The following is a 16,083-nucleotide window of genomic DNA, read 5'->3' as shown; positions in this document are numbered from 1 at the left end:
ATTCCAGGAAAAAATGTGCACCCCAACCTCATAGCAAAAATCAAGCACTTATCTTAGGGGCACAGGTGGAAGATTTTCTAAGTGTGCTAAGAGCCATAATGTGAGGTCAATTTCCTTTGGATGGGATCCAGATGAGTTTCAGCAGCAAACTTAACACACTCATCTGCAAAGTTGGGCGTGTCTTGATTTCACAGATTCTTAAAAACCTGCTCTTTAACCAAGAAAATCTGGCATTAAAAAAAACAGCATCTCCCTGTGTGTATGTGATAACGCACAGTGAGTATTGCTTACTGCACGTGTCCCACACCATGAAACACATCTTCTGTTTCTGGTTAGCTGGAATTTTTAAGGAGAAACGCATGGATTTGCAGCTGTTTGACCACACAGCCTAAAAAAGCCAAAGTGCTGACCCACCGTCCTTCCTCAAATGTCCGTACTGAGCCCCCACCCTAGGAATATCGGTTGGGTACAAGAAACACTTTAGAAAATGGATAAGAAATGTCACAGTATGGCATGGAGATAAACGCACTTTATGGGATTCTGGAATGCCCTTTGTCTGCTTTTATAAGTACAAGCAGAGGGTTATTTCATGATGCACCTCTGCCAATAGCTTTTTGCATTGGATTTTACAGGATTTTCAGGGGAAAAAAAAACAAACACTGAACTAGGATCAGATATAATGGGAGTTGAGAAAGGAGGTGTTTTTGTAGTTGTCAGTGCTTCTAGCTGAAGTCACAAATGCACGCTTCCAGAAGACTTGTGGAATATCAGAGAACGTAGTGCCACAGCCCCGAGGAATGCTGTGGCTCTGAGTAAGCAGTGCCAGCACATCGTGCGGAAAGAGCGTTCTTCCAAAGGAGAGCTATCTGCTTGCAGCGGTCTGCTTGTACTGTCCCTCAAGCTCCTGTTCCACAGGTGACAGCTACCTGTGATGCAGCAGGTTGTTGGTATGCTCACAGCAGAGCAGCTCCTTTGGGCACAGTGCCACGCTGCTGTCACGACTGTTTGCAGGTGTACAGGGCGACTGTCACTCTCCCAAGTAATTTGCAATCTAAACTGACAAAAGGACAATGGAGATGGAATGGCTTGGTCTCATATTTCTTACACCATTCAAAACCTTCCCAGAAACGTGAAAGAAGTGACTGAATCAAATGCACTTTCTAAAAACCAATCTTTTACTTTAATAAACAACAACAAAAAAGGTTAGGTTGATAGGAGGGAAGGCAGGAGGGGTGCTACAAAGAGGAATAAATATAATATAAATACAAGTGTATTATATTTTTTATAAATAGAAATACAGGAGTTTGTATAAACCAACTTCTTTCAGGTTTCAATAGCTGTTCATCAGCAGTAGAGGTAACCCTTCTTTTCTTTTTAATCTCTTGCAGGAAGTCCAAGGGAAAGCCAAATGGTAAAAAGCCAGCACCGGAAGAGAAGAAGCTTTACCTAGAGCCAGAATACACAAAATCCAGAATTACTGACTTCGAATTTAAGGAGCTAGTGATGTTACCACGTGAAATAGACCTCAACGAGTGGCTAGCCAGCAACAGTGAGTATTGCGATCGTACAGCTCTGAGATTGCTGCCCACACCCAAGAAGGCACTCGTTCACTGGTTCTTTTTACTGATTTCAGTGCTTAGAAAAACACGCAATGACTATTTATGCGTACTGCATAATGCATGCCATTACACCTTGCATAGTAATTAAGCTGTCTTAACATACAAACCAGCTGTGCTCAGCAGCAGGGGAGGCGTGATGCGTTTCTTCCTTCTAACTCACCCACAGTGGCACTGAGGGCAGTAGGGCTGCTGATGCTCTTTTGAGGACCATCGCTTCGCCTTTGACTGCTCTGCTAAACCTGCTGGTTCAGCAGGTTTCTGACTCAAGCTATTGGTTTTCCAGAAACACTATAAAAATGCTAGTTTAGTAAGACATGTATGCAAGGCAGTTATGCTTAAAACCCTACGTTTTGACATCTTTTGGTTAGATTTCTGTTCTCCATTCCTTCCAAGCTTTGGAGGAATTACTGGGAATTTAAACCGTAGTCAGGCTGGAACTCAAAGGTGACTGAGTACCGTGACTGAATGCTGTATCTGTGCATCTCAGCTCTGATGGACAATACTTTTATGTGCTGCTGCTTTGTCTGCCAGTTCTAACCTGCAGCCTCAACCCAGTCTTCTTTGTATTTTCAACAGTATGTGGTAGTAGCAAGAAAGTTCTTTAAACTGCACCAGGAAAGTTTATAGAGGCTCATTAAGAAAACTGAAGTGCCCCAGAGGAGTAGTAAAATGTTAAATATCTCAGGAGATTTTTAAAAAGTAGAAGTGTACTAGTTTTCATGTGTTTTTTTTTTTTTTTGTTGTTGTTTTTTTAAAGGTATATCATTAGGATTGTTAATATCATTTTGTAGCCACTGTGCATTTTAAGTCTGACTTCAAAATAATGTAGCAAATTGTTTGCCTTCAGCTTGGAGTAGAGTATTCTGCCGTAAAGGTTAGGCTGATGATGACAGAGACACTTTCCAGTCTTGCTGCTTAGTGAGTAATAAGAGCTGATGCATCATGGCGCTTTCATCTTAAATCAAAACAAGAGCTTTCATTCTTTGTACCTCTTTGTTTTGCAGTTCATCATTAGACTCGTTTAACTAAATCATGTTTAAATATATACGCAAGCTCCAAGACACTGAGGTCACTTCACTTGATCTATTTAAATAATTGTCTGGAGGACAAGCAGTGTTTGAAAGTACTTTACTTCTGAATTTCTTTTCCTTTGTGTTTATTTTTCAGCAACAACTTTCTTTCATCACATCAACTTACAATATAGTACAATCTCAGAATTCTGTACAGGAGAGTCGTGTCAGACCATGGCAGTGTGCAATACGTAAGTCGGTATTTACTCTTACGGGCTTTCCATGAAGTCTTGAGTGTGGCCTGGGGGAGGATATTGGTGTTGGTTGGCACTGGGCAAGCACATCTCTTCACTCAGTAAGGACGTGGAAGCTGTGTGTCCTTTTCCCTCCTCTCAGCAGTGAAGTGTGGTGGCAATGTGTTTTTGTGAAGGACCAGGTCTTTGACTGTTCTGAGCTGGTTTTATAAGGTCAGATCAGAGAGGCAAATTGCTGTGTGTTTAGCTTGAGGGGAGGAGAAGCAGAAAAAAGGCAAAACTGTCCTTCCTGGTACCACTGCTGGGATTCCAGAGGAGGCAGGGAAGGATAAATGAATTGTGAAAACCTCAGTGGGTGCTTTTGATATGCAGCGTACTGACAGAGCACCAGGCTGCTGATGGATAACCTCGAGCCTGACGTGAGCCGCTGGCTTTCTGCCTGAGCCCCTGGGCACAGAGGGCACAAGTGGCAGCTTTGCAAAAAGCACAGAAAACGTTTTGGTTTGGTGCTCTCCCTGTGTAGGGCTTAGTGGACTTTTTAAACATTGACTAACTGTCACTTATGAAAGAAGGCTTTGTAGTTCTGCTGTACATGGTGAATATAAGAAAAAGTTACCATAAACTCGTGCTCTTGATTAGCACAGTCCAACATGATGGAAAATGAGATCCACTTGAGTATGAATAAGCCTGTTATGTTTTTTTTCTCCAGCACATGTGTTGATAGTCCCATTCTTCCCTCCTCTTGCATTTCCTGGGATTAATTTAGTTAAGATGGATTTTAAAACAGAAGAGCGAGCTGTTAATGTTATAGTACATCAAACAGGCATCCTAGGAAATGTATGGAACAGAACCAGAGCTCTGTATTGTATCTCTAACGATAATTGCTTAGTGCTTAAAAGGAATCCTTGCTTAATATACTAGGCTATCTTGTACACTGGAAATTAATATCAGGGGCCTTCTTTGAGAATGCTCTGAAGAATGCAAAGTGTACAGAGGATATTTTTGCATGTAAAAGTTGGAAAGATAACTGTCAGTAGAGAATTAAAGGCTGTGCTAGGGGCTTTGAAAGCAGGCTGGAACAGAAAGTAATAAATCTCTGCTGGACTCAGATTTTTATCAAAAGTAGACAGTGTGTCTCTAAATGAGAAATGGTGATCAGTAAAATGAGTGTTTTGTTGACTCTTGCTCCCAAGCCTTCTCATGTTTTAATTCCTGATGTAGCACTGGCTGTCCAAAGGACTGAGCTTAACCGTTGATCGGCTTGTCTGATGGGAAACGGTGACTAAAAGGAGATGGTGGCGAGAGGCTAGTCAGCGTTGCTCCATTCTGCTGTAGGGACTCTTAAACAAGGGTTCTCTGTAAGCAGCTTACGCTGCAGAATAAAGAAAGGAAGTGTCTGTAGGTGGCTCCAGCTGCAGTCTGTATTTTTAGTGGTGAGGACCAATAGCTGAATGTTCCTATCCTTTGTTTTTGAAAACTGAAAATTGCACTACTTGGGAATAACAGGAAGCATGGCTACACTTGTGTGAAACGCTTGAAATGGTTTGTGTTTAGCTAAATCAGAACAACTTCAGTCATCTTCCTGTACTTGGGGGCTGATGACTGATTCATGTTGCATATTTCATTTTGCTGTGAAGTGTGCAGGTTCACCTAGCTCCATGCCTCGGTTCAGTTCAGTTTTGAAGGCCCTGTTCATAATTGTGTTCTCCAAATATCTCCAATGACAATTCTGGATATTCCTTACCTTTATGTTCTGCCATTCCTCATTCTTCTCTTTTGGAAGAGAGATGCCTAAACACAGAGAACTGCCTCAAAGACGCACGTTTGTTCATGTCCAGCTGTGACTAATACAAAGCTATATGCTCCCCCTGACTTTTTATTTTAAAATCTTGCCCTAATGAAGTAAGGTTAAGCGGGTGCTTGTTGTATTGGAGAAACACCAGTTGATATGATTTGTCCTGCCTCTGACCTGTCTGTAGTACATGGATAACATCACCTAAGCATTAGAGTCAGTTGCTGATTAACCCGATGAGACAGCCCTGGTCTGACCTTTTGTGACTGTGCGTGTTCAGCAGCAGCAGCAGCTACCTGGGTTAGGGTGCCACAGCGTGCCAGTGTTTTGGAATAAGGGTGCTGTTGGCTGTTTTTTGTAGTGTTGATTTCTCTAGCTCAGTGTGAAGTTCTGTATTCGTTCCTCCTATGTGCTCTCCCTGCCCAGTTCCCCGAGGCATGGTTTGGATCACACCCTTCTGGTCATACCTAAGGAAGGCTTTTTGTATTTATGGCTGGGGTGTTGCACTAACTATGGCGAACAGGTTGCTTGTCTAGTTCCTTTGCATTCAAACTCACTGCAAATACTCAATCCTAAGTTTAGAGGGCTTGCTGGCAAAATAAACACAAGTTGCAGTTTAACATTTGAGGTAAGGTTTTAACATCTCAGAGAAGTTCCAGCCAAGTGACAAACTGCAGACAGATGCAGCTTTCAGCTCTGTCAGATACACGAGATAATGCAGCCATCTGCACACAGTGAGAGAGAGAATTTCTGCTTAGGGTCACAAAGAGACATCTGACCAAAGCTTAGGCTCCTTGTAGGACAGATGGAAGCACTTGCTGGCAAGGTGGGATAATGCCAAGAAAAATAGGGGAATGGCCAGTTATCTTTAAAATTTAGTGAGGGTGGCCTGAATGTAACTTGGGAAATTTTTGCTCATTAATACGTTTATTGCTTGCTGTAAAGCAGGTACTGTATACGTTATAGTTTATTGCTATTATTAGGCAAGCTAAGGTTCCCCACCATGGCCTGTAAACTAGTTCTCTGTAGCTGACATTGGGGCAAAACTTCTCAAAAATGATGAAGTGAGTGGATAACTAAGAGCCTTTGTGAGTGCTGTTCACAAGGTTGAGACTACAAAACTCTCCAGGCAGAAATTAAGAAGTTATACAACTTTCTAAGCAGCCTACAGATAAGAGTGAAAAGTCTTATTTTGGTCCATTAAAATCCCTTAAGGAATAAATTCCTTATTACTCATTTTTTTTCCCTAATCTTGCAGTTTATCTCCTGTCTGTTATCCTTAGTGTCCCTGACTACAGAAGCTCTTCGCAACTCAAACTTGCATGTTTTGTAGTGTCTTACTCTTTGGTTCCCTGAGCTTCTACACAGTAGCTCTTTTTTCCTTTTTTTTTTTCCCCATCTAAATGTTGCTTTGCCTCTGTCAAACCACCAAAGCTATTCCAAGTTGCTGCCAAGCACTGTATTACAGCTCTTGTACTTTATACAATTTGCTATCCCTCTTTCTTCATAACCTGTCTTCTGGTATTTGTAGCAGGACTCTCTCACCCTCCTTTCCAGACATCGTACCTCTAGAGCACTTGCCTCCCCCTCCTTACAGCTTTTCCTATTACTGAGGTAGCCTCTGTTCCGCCATGGCTTCCCTGTGTACAGTAACAGCTGCATGGCCCTCCTTAAACTCGCCAGCACAAAACCAGGAGGTTTTGTAGGGAAAGGGATAAAACATGTACACATATTAAGACATGGCACTGTGACTTATGCTGTATTTGTTTTACTGTTATTTGTATAACAGGCTTTTCTATGTTAAACCCATCAGTAATTGTTCCCTGGGATTTAGAAGGGAGCTGCAAACTCCTTGTGCTCTCCATACTGGGAAAGTTTAAGTTGCCAAAATTTTACATGTGGAATGAAATCAAAATCTGTATCATGTAAGCACTTCTTGAAAAGTGCCTTTAAGTGTCTGTCTTCATGTCCTTTTTGCTCCCCAACCCTTGCCTAATATGGGGCTGTGCTGTCACAGAGCCAGTGGCGGAATGCACTCAGGCTTCTGTGCCCAGCTGAGCCCCTCAATGGCCCCAACCTGGAGATTACTCCAGCGCGGTGGGAGCTGCTCCCTGCCTGAAATGTTCATGGCGTGCCAGGGGCTCCTTCCTTTCTCTCTTCAAGACACATGAAGACTTTGTTCACAGAGCTTGAAACAGAGGGGAGACAAATGATTCTTATCAAACAGGACAACCCCTGTAGTTGTCCCCTTACTCTTAATGATTTTTCTGAATTCCCATTTTGCATAATCAGCTTAACTGTTAAGGAAAGGCAAAAGGGATGTACAGTGGGATGTTGTAGCAGATTTATTCACTTACATTTTTGTGTAAGTGAACTTGCACAGTTGCCAAACTGTTTCTTTTAACTAAAATCCAATTATCCAGATTTGGGTTTGTGCCTAAGGGCAACTCCAAACTGTTCTGTTTTGTAGCTGAGGATTTCTGCAGCATGTAAGAACTGCTGAGGAGCAGACAGTCCAGTCTGCTGCTGCTCTGGTCTTAAGACCCAAAATAAGTCAAGAGTTGCCTAGAACTGCCTTCCTCCAGCTGAACGCAGGGCTAGAGAAAGGAAGGGGACATGGCTTGGGTTTGCACACTACATTGTGCGATTCCCTACATGTGGATTGTATAAGGAAGTGAGCAGTGATGAGCAGAGCCCACCCCTAAGGCCCTAAATACTAGTGTTGATGCCAGGCATAGCTCTGCAAAGACCTTTTATCCCCTGCTGTTCCCATTCACTTACCTTTTTGTGCCCTTTTGCAGGCCATCCTGCTATCTCCAGTAAACAAGGGAGTTACTGAGCACCACATGCTGAAAATGCACTGAAAGACAAATTCCAAACCTTAGGTGTCTGCAGAACTAGTTTTCAGTTGTCTTTCCTCTCTGTAAAGTCTGAGCTGACTTCTGTGCTGTTTCCTCTTGAATTCATACGGCTTGGGGCATGAACTGTTCCTTACAGTCTTCACATCACGCCCCTCAGGCCCCTGAAGAATCTTTCTGGGCAATGAAAACATGCTGTCAATTAGAACTTTTCAGTTGCTACATACCGTTTTTCTTCAGTTGCTTCAGGACTATTCTGCTGGTCAGTATATGTAAAACTCTGCTTCCCAAGTGGCACCTATAGGTCCTTCTAGTTTAACACAGTCTAGTCCTGTTAGGTACAGAAAAAAGAACACAACATTGAATCCTTATCTCCTTGAAAAAAAAAAAAAAAGTGTCCAAAAGTGGCTAAAGTTCCCACTGAAGAAAGAAAAATGTTATCAAGCAACTGGAGAAGTCCAATACAATGGCTTTCTTATCAGTCTCATAATGGCTAGCACCTGGAACTTACCCTGTTTGAAGGAAGAGTTCAGGAATTGGAACTCAGGTAACTAATGAGACATAGACAAAAAAAAAAGTTTTGCTGATTTCCTTATCTGAAAAACATTTCTTACAGTGGATAGCTGCTCCTGGTAACAGCAGTGTACTTTCAGCGAATCATGGAATGGCTTAGGACATCCACAGCTTCTCTGGCAGCCTATTCTAGGGCCTCACCACCGTCAAATTAACTACCCTTTAATTAACGCATGATTTAAAGAAACAAAAAAAGAAGGAACAAAACTTTGAGTTCTTTTGCAGCCTTCAGATTTCTCTCTCAAGCAACTGCAAGAGTTGTTAGAGAATGTTTCTGTTGTATTTCGGTGGCTGCAGCTGATCAAGATAATTACAGTTGCTTTTGAAAAGCCTCACAATATGCTAACTTTTCCTGTTCCTTTAAAATCCAACAGGATTATTCCCTGGTGGCAGTGTAAAATGTAAATTCCATTGGTTTAGGGTGTTTGGAAACAAAGGAGCAGGCTTTTGAGGCACGTATAGGTAAGGATATTCAAAACGGCCGTGGAACCCCAGATAGGATTTTGGAACAGGATTTGTACTGTTCAAAAACACTGCAAGTATTTCAGAGCACCAGCTTTGAAAAAGCTGGTGTTTTGGAGCCACCTTCTGTCTATTTAATAATACTACACTAAAAAGACTTAATGTTTGTTTGGTGATGTTAAACATCAGAAGTTTTATCACTTTTTAAAAGGCAGCGTGTTACAATAGTTATATAATGCCTTCCTGTACAGTTTTATGGACTGTAAACCCTCAGTCTGTCGTGGATAAGTAGCTATCAGTGCCCCTCCTGGGAAACTTCAGCAGCCTTTCTGTGCTTGGTATTACTTCCTGTGCTCTGGACTGAATAGATGGGCAGAAACAAAACTGGCTCCCAGAAAAGGGCTTTTGATGTAGACAGAAAAATACCCTGAAGTGAATCTCTTCTGTGGCAGTGATGATACATTTTGGTAATGTTGCAGTTGCTGTTTTATATTAGTTAGACACTAACCTCTTAGGAGTTGAGCTGAGGATCCGAGGTACAACACAGTGACGCTGTCAATTCTCTCCACAGACAGTACTACTGGTATGATGAGCGGGGAAAGAAGATCAAGTGCACTGCTCCTCAGTATGTTGACTTCGTCATGAGTTCTGTGCAGAAACTAGTGACAGATGAGGACGTCTTTCCGACAAAATACGGTACGTTTACCTTGGGGCAGGTGCTTCCTGTGGCTTTTTGCAGATGCCATAAGTAAGGTGGAAGTTGGCATATATGCATTCAGCATATTTATTCATACCAGACAACTTCACACTTTTTTTTAAGGGAGATTTTAATTTTGGTTCATTTGTACAGTAACAAAGACTTGTGCTGTTGGCGTAGGACCTGGGGTGAAAGACTCCCCATCCTGTCCCCTTGGCTTACATTTCATCAGGACATCTTTTTCTTTAAGTGTTTCAAGATCTAGGAAAAAGCCTGTATTCAGAGAGGAGAAAAACTGTCAGTATGTGGGTATTTAACACAGTGCATTGCTAGTAAAAATTAGCCTTGTTGGTTTTTTATTATATCCTTTAGAGCCCTGATGTATTAAGAGGGAAATAAATTGCATTGCCAGGAATGTGGCTGGTCTTCCTTTCCTAACAGATTGTTTAGAATCTCCTTTCTCCTCCAGATATTAAATAAGAACATGATTTTTAAGGACTGAAAAGAAACAAAAGTAATTTAAACTCAATTTGTATCTTCACAAGATAGCTACTTGCAATGCCTTTGATTAAGGGGGAAAAAAATAGAGACTTATTGAGCAGAAGTTACTGTAGATGGGCTTAGTCCGGACTAAAAGCAGCTGGCTTCTTGAGTCCCTTCTCCAGATAGCTGAGGAACTAGGACGTTACAGTGTCATGCATGTTCAGCCAACAGCACTTACCTATAAGCATCTGGAAGGAGGCAATGACCAGTAAGCCAGTTGCAGTTTGAGTATTTTGATATTATTTTTGTTATTGCTTTAAATATGCTAATTCAAAAGGCAACAAGGTCTTTCATGTGAGTCACTGTGGCCAGGTTGTACTGTAGACCGCTAACATACTTCCTGTTGTGCATCACGCATAGGATGGCATGTTTTTCGTTCCTGCTTGCCTCAGTTTCACTGTCAGCATCACCAGCAGTGGATGTCTAACAGTTGCCTTTTACAATGAGGGCAGACTAATGCTCCAGCAAGAATGACAGAATCACAGAATTGTAGGGGTTAGAAGGGACCTCAAGAGATCATCGGGTCCAACCTCCCTGCCAGAGCAGGTTCCCTAGAGCAATTTGTAGGCAAGCATCATTTAGATTGCACCTGAGAGAAGGCAGCCAGTATTTCCTTCTATTTCTTCGCCCATTTGATAGAATTTCAATAATGAAATGAGGGAAGTCTGCCAAGTACCTTAGTTTCCATTTTGTGATCTGTTAAATGGTCTCATAACTATTACACACTTTCAGCGGAAAAATCTGTTCCTCCTGGACAAACTAGATAAGAACCCAGAAGAACCTCTCATTATTTTTACAGCCAGTATCAAAAAACATATGGTTTAAAGAATGATTACATTTTCTTCCTGATTTTTGAACCTTAGGGTTTAAAAGCTTAACTTTAAATTAAAACACTTAAAACCTTAGACTCTTCCCCTTAAGTCTTGTAAAAAAAAAAAAAAAAAACAACAACAAAAAAAAAACATGTTGGGAAGATGATACAGGGCCCGTGAGTTGCCTGTGAAGTTACTGGCTTTATTGCCCCTGAGTTGCCTTTAAGGTAGGCTGGTTGCACTTACCCACAGCCTGGACAGAACAAATGCTGATGTGGAGCTCAAGGTGAGCAGCTGGAACTGACACGGTGTTTCTCTGTCTTCCTTTCAGGCAAGGAATTCCCAAACTCGTTTGAGTCCTTAGTGAAGAAGATCTGCAAGTACCTGTTCCACGTGCTGGCCCATATCTACTCCTCACACTTTAAGGAGACTTTGGCACTGGAGCTGCACGGACATTTAAACACGCTCTACACACACTTTATCCTATTCATCAGGGAGTTCAACCTGGTGGACCCTAAAGAGACCACCATCATGGACGACCTCACAGAGGTCCTCTGCAGCAGCAGTGGGAGCAGCAGTAACGGGAGCGGCAACGGGAGCAGCAACAGCGCAGGAGCACAGAACCACGTGAAAGAGAGATGAGCCCTCCTACAGGATCTAAACTAACATTAAAAACAATATTATATATTATGTGTGTATGTGTATGTATATGTTCAGATATACATACAGACATATACAGCAACGAAAGCTGAAAGAAATTATGCTGCCACCACAGGACGTGTAGTCATACGGGACTGTATGGAGCTTTGATTTAATGCGCCACCTGGCGAGAAGTTGCACCAATTTTATTTTATTTTATTTTCTGTCCACTCCTCCTTTTACCTATTCAGATGGATGATGAATGCTGTTTTTAGAGAAGAGCCAAGCTTGAGAGTGGGGCCACTCTTGGCTTTTTTTGTTTTGGTTTGGTTGTTTTGGTTTTTCTTTCTTTGGTCTTGAGTGCAAGCCCTTTGTCCTTCTAGGATGGTGGTCCTGCCATTTTAAAATTATCTATTATATTATGAGAAGTGACTTTTACTTTGAAGTGGCTTAAAATGCAGATTTGTTTGTTTTTTTTTGGGGGGGTGGGGTGAATTTTTTGTTCGGTTTTCCATAGATTGCCCCTTACCCCCTGCCAAAAACTCCCCCATTGAGTGCATCTTGCCCTTTGCTAGCTTGGAATGGGAAGAAACTCCTGGCTTGACTAGAGTAGCAACTAGGGGCTTGCTACGTGCTGAGAGTGGGCATGATTCTCCAGTTGTCCCGTCTACCTGGTCACAACGTGTGAACGTGCAAGAGGATCCACAAGCCTTTCTGCTTATCGCTCCTACAAAATATATGCTCTCTTCTCTGCTCCCCCCACCTCCTCTTTTCCCAGGCACATCTCTATGAATAACAAGCGTGAGATCACTGGAGTTTAAAACTTACCACGTGCAGAGCCACCACCATTTGCTTCCTGTTGAATGGAGGCCGGGGAGGGAGGAGAAGGGTATACTGAGTCCGTCACTGCCTGTGCTAGAAAGATGGCTGTTGGCATAAAATTATATTGTTGGCTTATTTTAGTTCATCTGTTCTATAATAATAAAAACAAATCTATCAGCCATAAGTTTTGGTTTTGTGTTTGCAGCGTCAAAAGTCACTGGAATCCACCCAAAGCTTCCCTTTCGCCGCCGGTGCAGTTAACCTTCGTGTCAGCCACCTTTATGAACAGCTCTGAGTCTTCCACCCTGTAATCTACCATTTACAATCAATTTCTTGCCCTTTCTGGTATTGCTAAGAACCTTGTCCCCAGGTGAACCTGCAGACCCAAGGATAAGGGACACATGGAAAGGAGCAAATTTCCTGTCTTTACATACTTAAATACTGTAAATCTAGCAGGCTCCTGGACACTTGCAGCAAATCGTGTATCACAGTATCTGGATCAATATTGTATCTGGATAGCGATATTACTCTTTTTCTTACCATGTCCACTGAATTCTGGCGTTCCAGGTTTCCAGTTGGGAAAATGCCAAATTTTGCTTGCAGTTGTGCTTCTACCCAATCTGCAGCAAACACTCTTTGTGAACCGTTTGTTACTGCTTTTAAATCATTAGCCTGAGGTATATACATTAATAATAGCTGACATGGCACGAATCCTAGAAAAGTTTCCTGAATGAGCTCTAAGTGCACTGGGAGTCAGTAGAAATGGGAAAAGGAAAGCAAGCTCAAGAGCAATGAGAACAACTGCAAAGAGAATAGACAAGGAAAAACACACAAAAAAAAAAAAGTACAAAAAAGCACAAGCAAGAAGGGAAGAAAAAAAGCTAAGAAAAAAAGTGTGAAGAAGTACACAAAAGCAACCATAGGTAAAGGAAGAAAAAGGTGCAAGTGAGAATAAAAAGCAAGACATTATAAACATGAGGGGAAAAAAAAGCAGAAAAAGCACAAGTACAGGAAAAGGGAAGTGGAGGAGCATGCGAGAGAAAACACCCCCAGCTTCGTGGGCCCGGATTCTGTTTGTTTCCAGATTGCAGAAGTGTTTGAGGGCACGGCTTCCCCACCACATCCTCCTGCTGATGCTGTCAAATCCTGATGAAAAGTCCTATGCATTCTCCATTCACGCTGACCTGAGCCTTCCCATAATGATTTCCTACATCAACGAACAAGTCTAGCATCACCTGGTTTATCAGAAGTGAGCAGAAGTTATCAGAACAATGTCATTTGTAAGGCCCCTGTGCTACCTGCAGGGACAGCATACAGTAGAGATAAAGGTAAGAAAGTAATAGCAAGGCCATCAACCCAAATCCGAGTATTTCTGGTCATTCGTTATCTACTTGTAAAAATGCACTCACTGTCTTAATAAAAGGCCAGATAGAAATGACATACCTGGGAAAGGTTTGAGTTGAACAAGAGGCAGTTCAGTTCTCTGGAAAGACTGACTTGGCTTTGCGTTGTGGTCTCAGACTTCAGCGTGGAAGCTATCAGATGCTTGGCTGTGCCTTACCTTCCCCTAGGGGAACCAACAGGACCTTGCTTGGATGCAAAGCAGCGCGCATTGGTTCACCTACCAGCACAGCAAAGTGCATTTCTTTCAGGAGAGCCAGTGGTTGGTCGTGGCAGCTGTCCTGAGTTGCTTCTGCAGACATTCGATACTCCTGAAAGTACAGAAGCTTCACCTAACAGAGCGATCTTTTTTATATTTTACAACCAGCTTAAGAGAAAGCAAATAACAAATCCTATTTTAGCGAGGCCTATCCTGTTGATTTTAGCAGTGGGAATAAGGAAAACACTGAAATAAGTGCCAACACTAACAATCTTCCTGCCAGGAGTAAATATTACTGTAAAGATCAGCCTCGAGGTGTCCAAGCATATTTCAGAGGTTACTGAATTATGGTGTAATATAACATCATTGATACACGAGTGCCACCAAGCCTGCAAAGTGCAGCCTGTCGGTGACCGTCTGTGTGTGTTGCAGTTTGCCCTGTGGCCAGACTGAGCCCAAATCCCTTGGCATCTAGAAGAGGGGGTGTAGGTCTCCTAACAGAATTGGCACACGTCTGCTTACATGTGCTTTGTAAATTGATCAAAGCTGCTACAACACAGGCACCTAATTAGTCCGTGTTCAGCACACCCTTCTCCCCCTCCCCTAGTGCTCAATGAAGTACAGTGCCATTGCAGCACGGCTGCTACGTAAAGCAAGCACACAAACCAAACCGTTACACGTCCTGCCAGAAGAAACCTTTCCAGCTATCCCCTTACCCCCAGCACATGCCTTTTGCAGGCCTTGCCTCATCAGACAAACTGAGCTTTACACGTGCCTCTGCAGTCCTCAACCCATTTTCAGGCCTAAAACCATGGTGATGTGAGCTCAAGCCATCACAGGATAAAGTTTTTTTCTTAAAAACAGTATCTCCATCTATGTTATGTAGGGTTATATTCCCCGTTTGGTGTGCTAGACACAAGAGTGAGGTGCTGTAGAGCTAAGGCTGCATAAAGTAAAGCACAAAACACCAGCAAGCTGAAACTTCTTTTTTCTTTTTGACAGTCACACAGCTATTTTGTGTTGTGATCAATCTTTCGTTGAGGCTGATGTGTCCTTAACAAATCCAAGCATAAGTACCCGTAAGTAAAAGCAGGACAAGAGCTGCTTTGCACACAACACCTGGAGCGAATGCCAGCAGCAGGTAAGCAAGCAACAAGGTCAACACCTCAGTGCCATAACATCAGCTAACTCTGGCCACTGGCAGCAATGGGACAAGTCTCACAGAGCGAAACAGCCACCTGCAGCACTGACCTCAAGGTAATAAACCATGGGTATCATGGAAACAGCTTCACCCCAACCCAAAGAAAGCCCCAGAAGTGAAGAAGTAGAAATTGAATCAGGCATCATCCAGTGCAACCCAGCAAAAGCCTCTCCACACCCTGCTCTCTTGCCTGAGAATTGCAGAAAGTTAATCAAGCCCGAGATCCCACAGAGCACTCTCATTTTATGCATGACCACGCACCTTTTAACCAAGAACTTCAATAAAAATCGACCTCACATCTTAGGGACTGCTCTGCGCGTACAGAGCGCAGCCAAATGGTGAGAGCCAGGCACTGGCTCTGCAGGACCGCTGGTGCCGGCCAGACACAGCCAGAGCGAGGAGCTGCTGGAAGGGATCTGGGCCTGGTGGGGGAACGCTGTCAGGTAACCAACGGGAGACCAAGAGATGCCCAAAGAAACCAGCACGCCCACAAAGGACCGATCGGATGTTATGGGAGCTTACCCAGCATGCCGACCTCACACAGCCACGCTTTGTCAAACAAGCTCACGTCATCCTCTAACCTCTAAGGCAGCCCTTGGCTCTCTGTCTCCTCTGGTAACAGAAGGGCTGGAAGCCACAGACACCCTTCCACCACCTGAACCGAGGCCAGAGACCTAGGTTGTTGGTTCACCTGGCCAAACTTACTACAGGAGGCAAACGTTCCTGCCTGCAGCATGAGTGGCACCACCGCCCAGCTCAGAGCTACTCATGCTGTAGCTGTATGTGGCACAGACAGCTCCTGGTACTCCAGGTGGAGCTGGTGAAATGAGAACGGCAGCAACCAGCCGGCCATCCCCCCTCAGTGTGCTGCTGGGGGTCCCCAATCTTTTCGGAGCAGCAGAACCCCCTGGCTGTGAGCCCAGGAGAACAGTCGGGCTTTCCCAAGGGAGGTCAGCGCGTGGCTGAGAGGAAACAGGAATTGACGTGGCTGAGCACTCAGGTGAGAGTACCCTGGGCTTTCTCTAGCTCACTAGAAAGGATTTGGGATGGGACCTGACAGCAGCGGTATCCCACCCTCACTGCTCCACCAAAGGTTTGGCATCCGCTGATTGTTTGCCTTGCAGCCAAAAGGCAGCCATCAGCACACCCCGGCACTTCCCCGCACACCAGCTCCAACAGTAGCCTTTCCCTCGCAAAGTGG

The 16,083-nt window shown here is 43.4% G+C and overlaps 1 protein-coding gene across 2 annotated transcripts in view; it reads left to right on the top strand.

Moving 5' to 3' along the window:
• The window catches only part of MOB2 (MOB kinase activator 2), a 112,657-nt gene extending 100,402 nt beyond the window's left edge, over nt 1-12,255 (top strand). For both annotated transcript variants that reach the window (XM_084287495.1, XM_084287494.1), the window contains exons 2-5: nt 1,389-1,549; nt 2,787-2,880; nt 9,140-9,264; nt 10,952-12,255. In XM_084287495.1, the coding sequence (XP_084143621.1) occupies nt 1,389-1,549; nt 2,787-2,880; nt 9,140-9,264; nt 10,952-11,262 (691 nt within the window). In that variant the 3' untranslated portion in view covers nt 11,263-12,255. The remainder of the gene's footprint in view (nt 1-1,388; nt 1,550-2,786; nt 2,881-9,139; nt 9,265-10,951) is intronic.
• Nucleotides 12,256-16,083: the final 3,828 nt, after the last annotated feature.

This window comes from Netta rufina (assembly GCF_964035555.1).
Source record: "Netta rufina genome assembly, chromosome: 5".
In the NCBI taxonomy this organism is placed as follows: Eukaryota; Metazoa; Chordata; class Aves; order Anseriformes; family Anatidae; genus Netta; species Netta rufina.
Note: the sequence above shows the minus strand (reverse complement) of the source record. Positions and strands in the feature narration are given on the sequence as shown.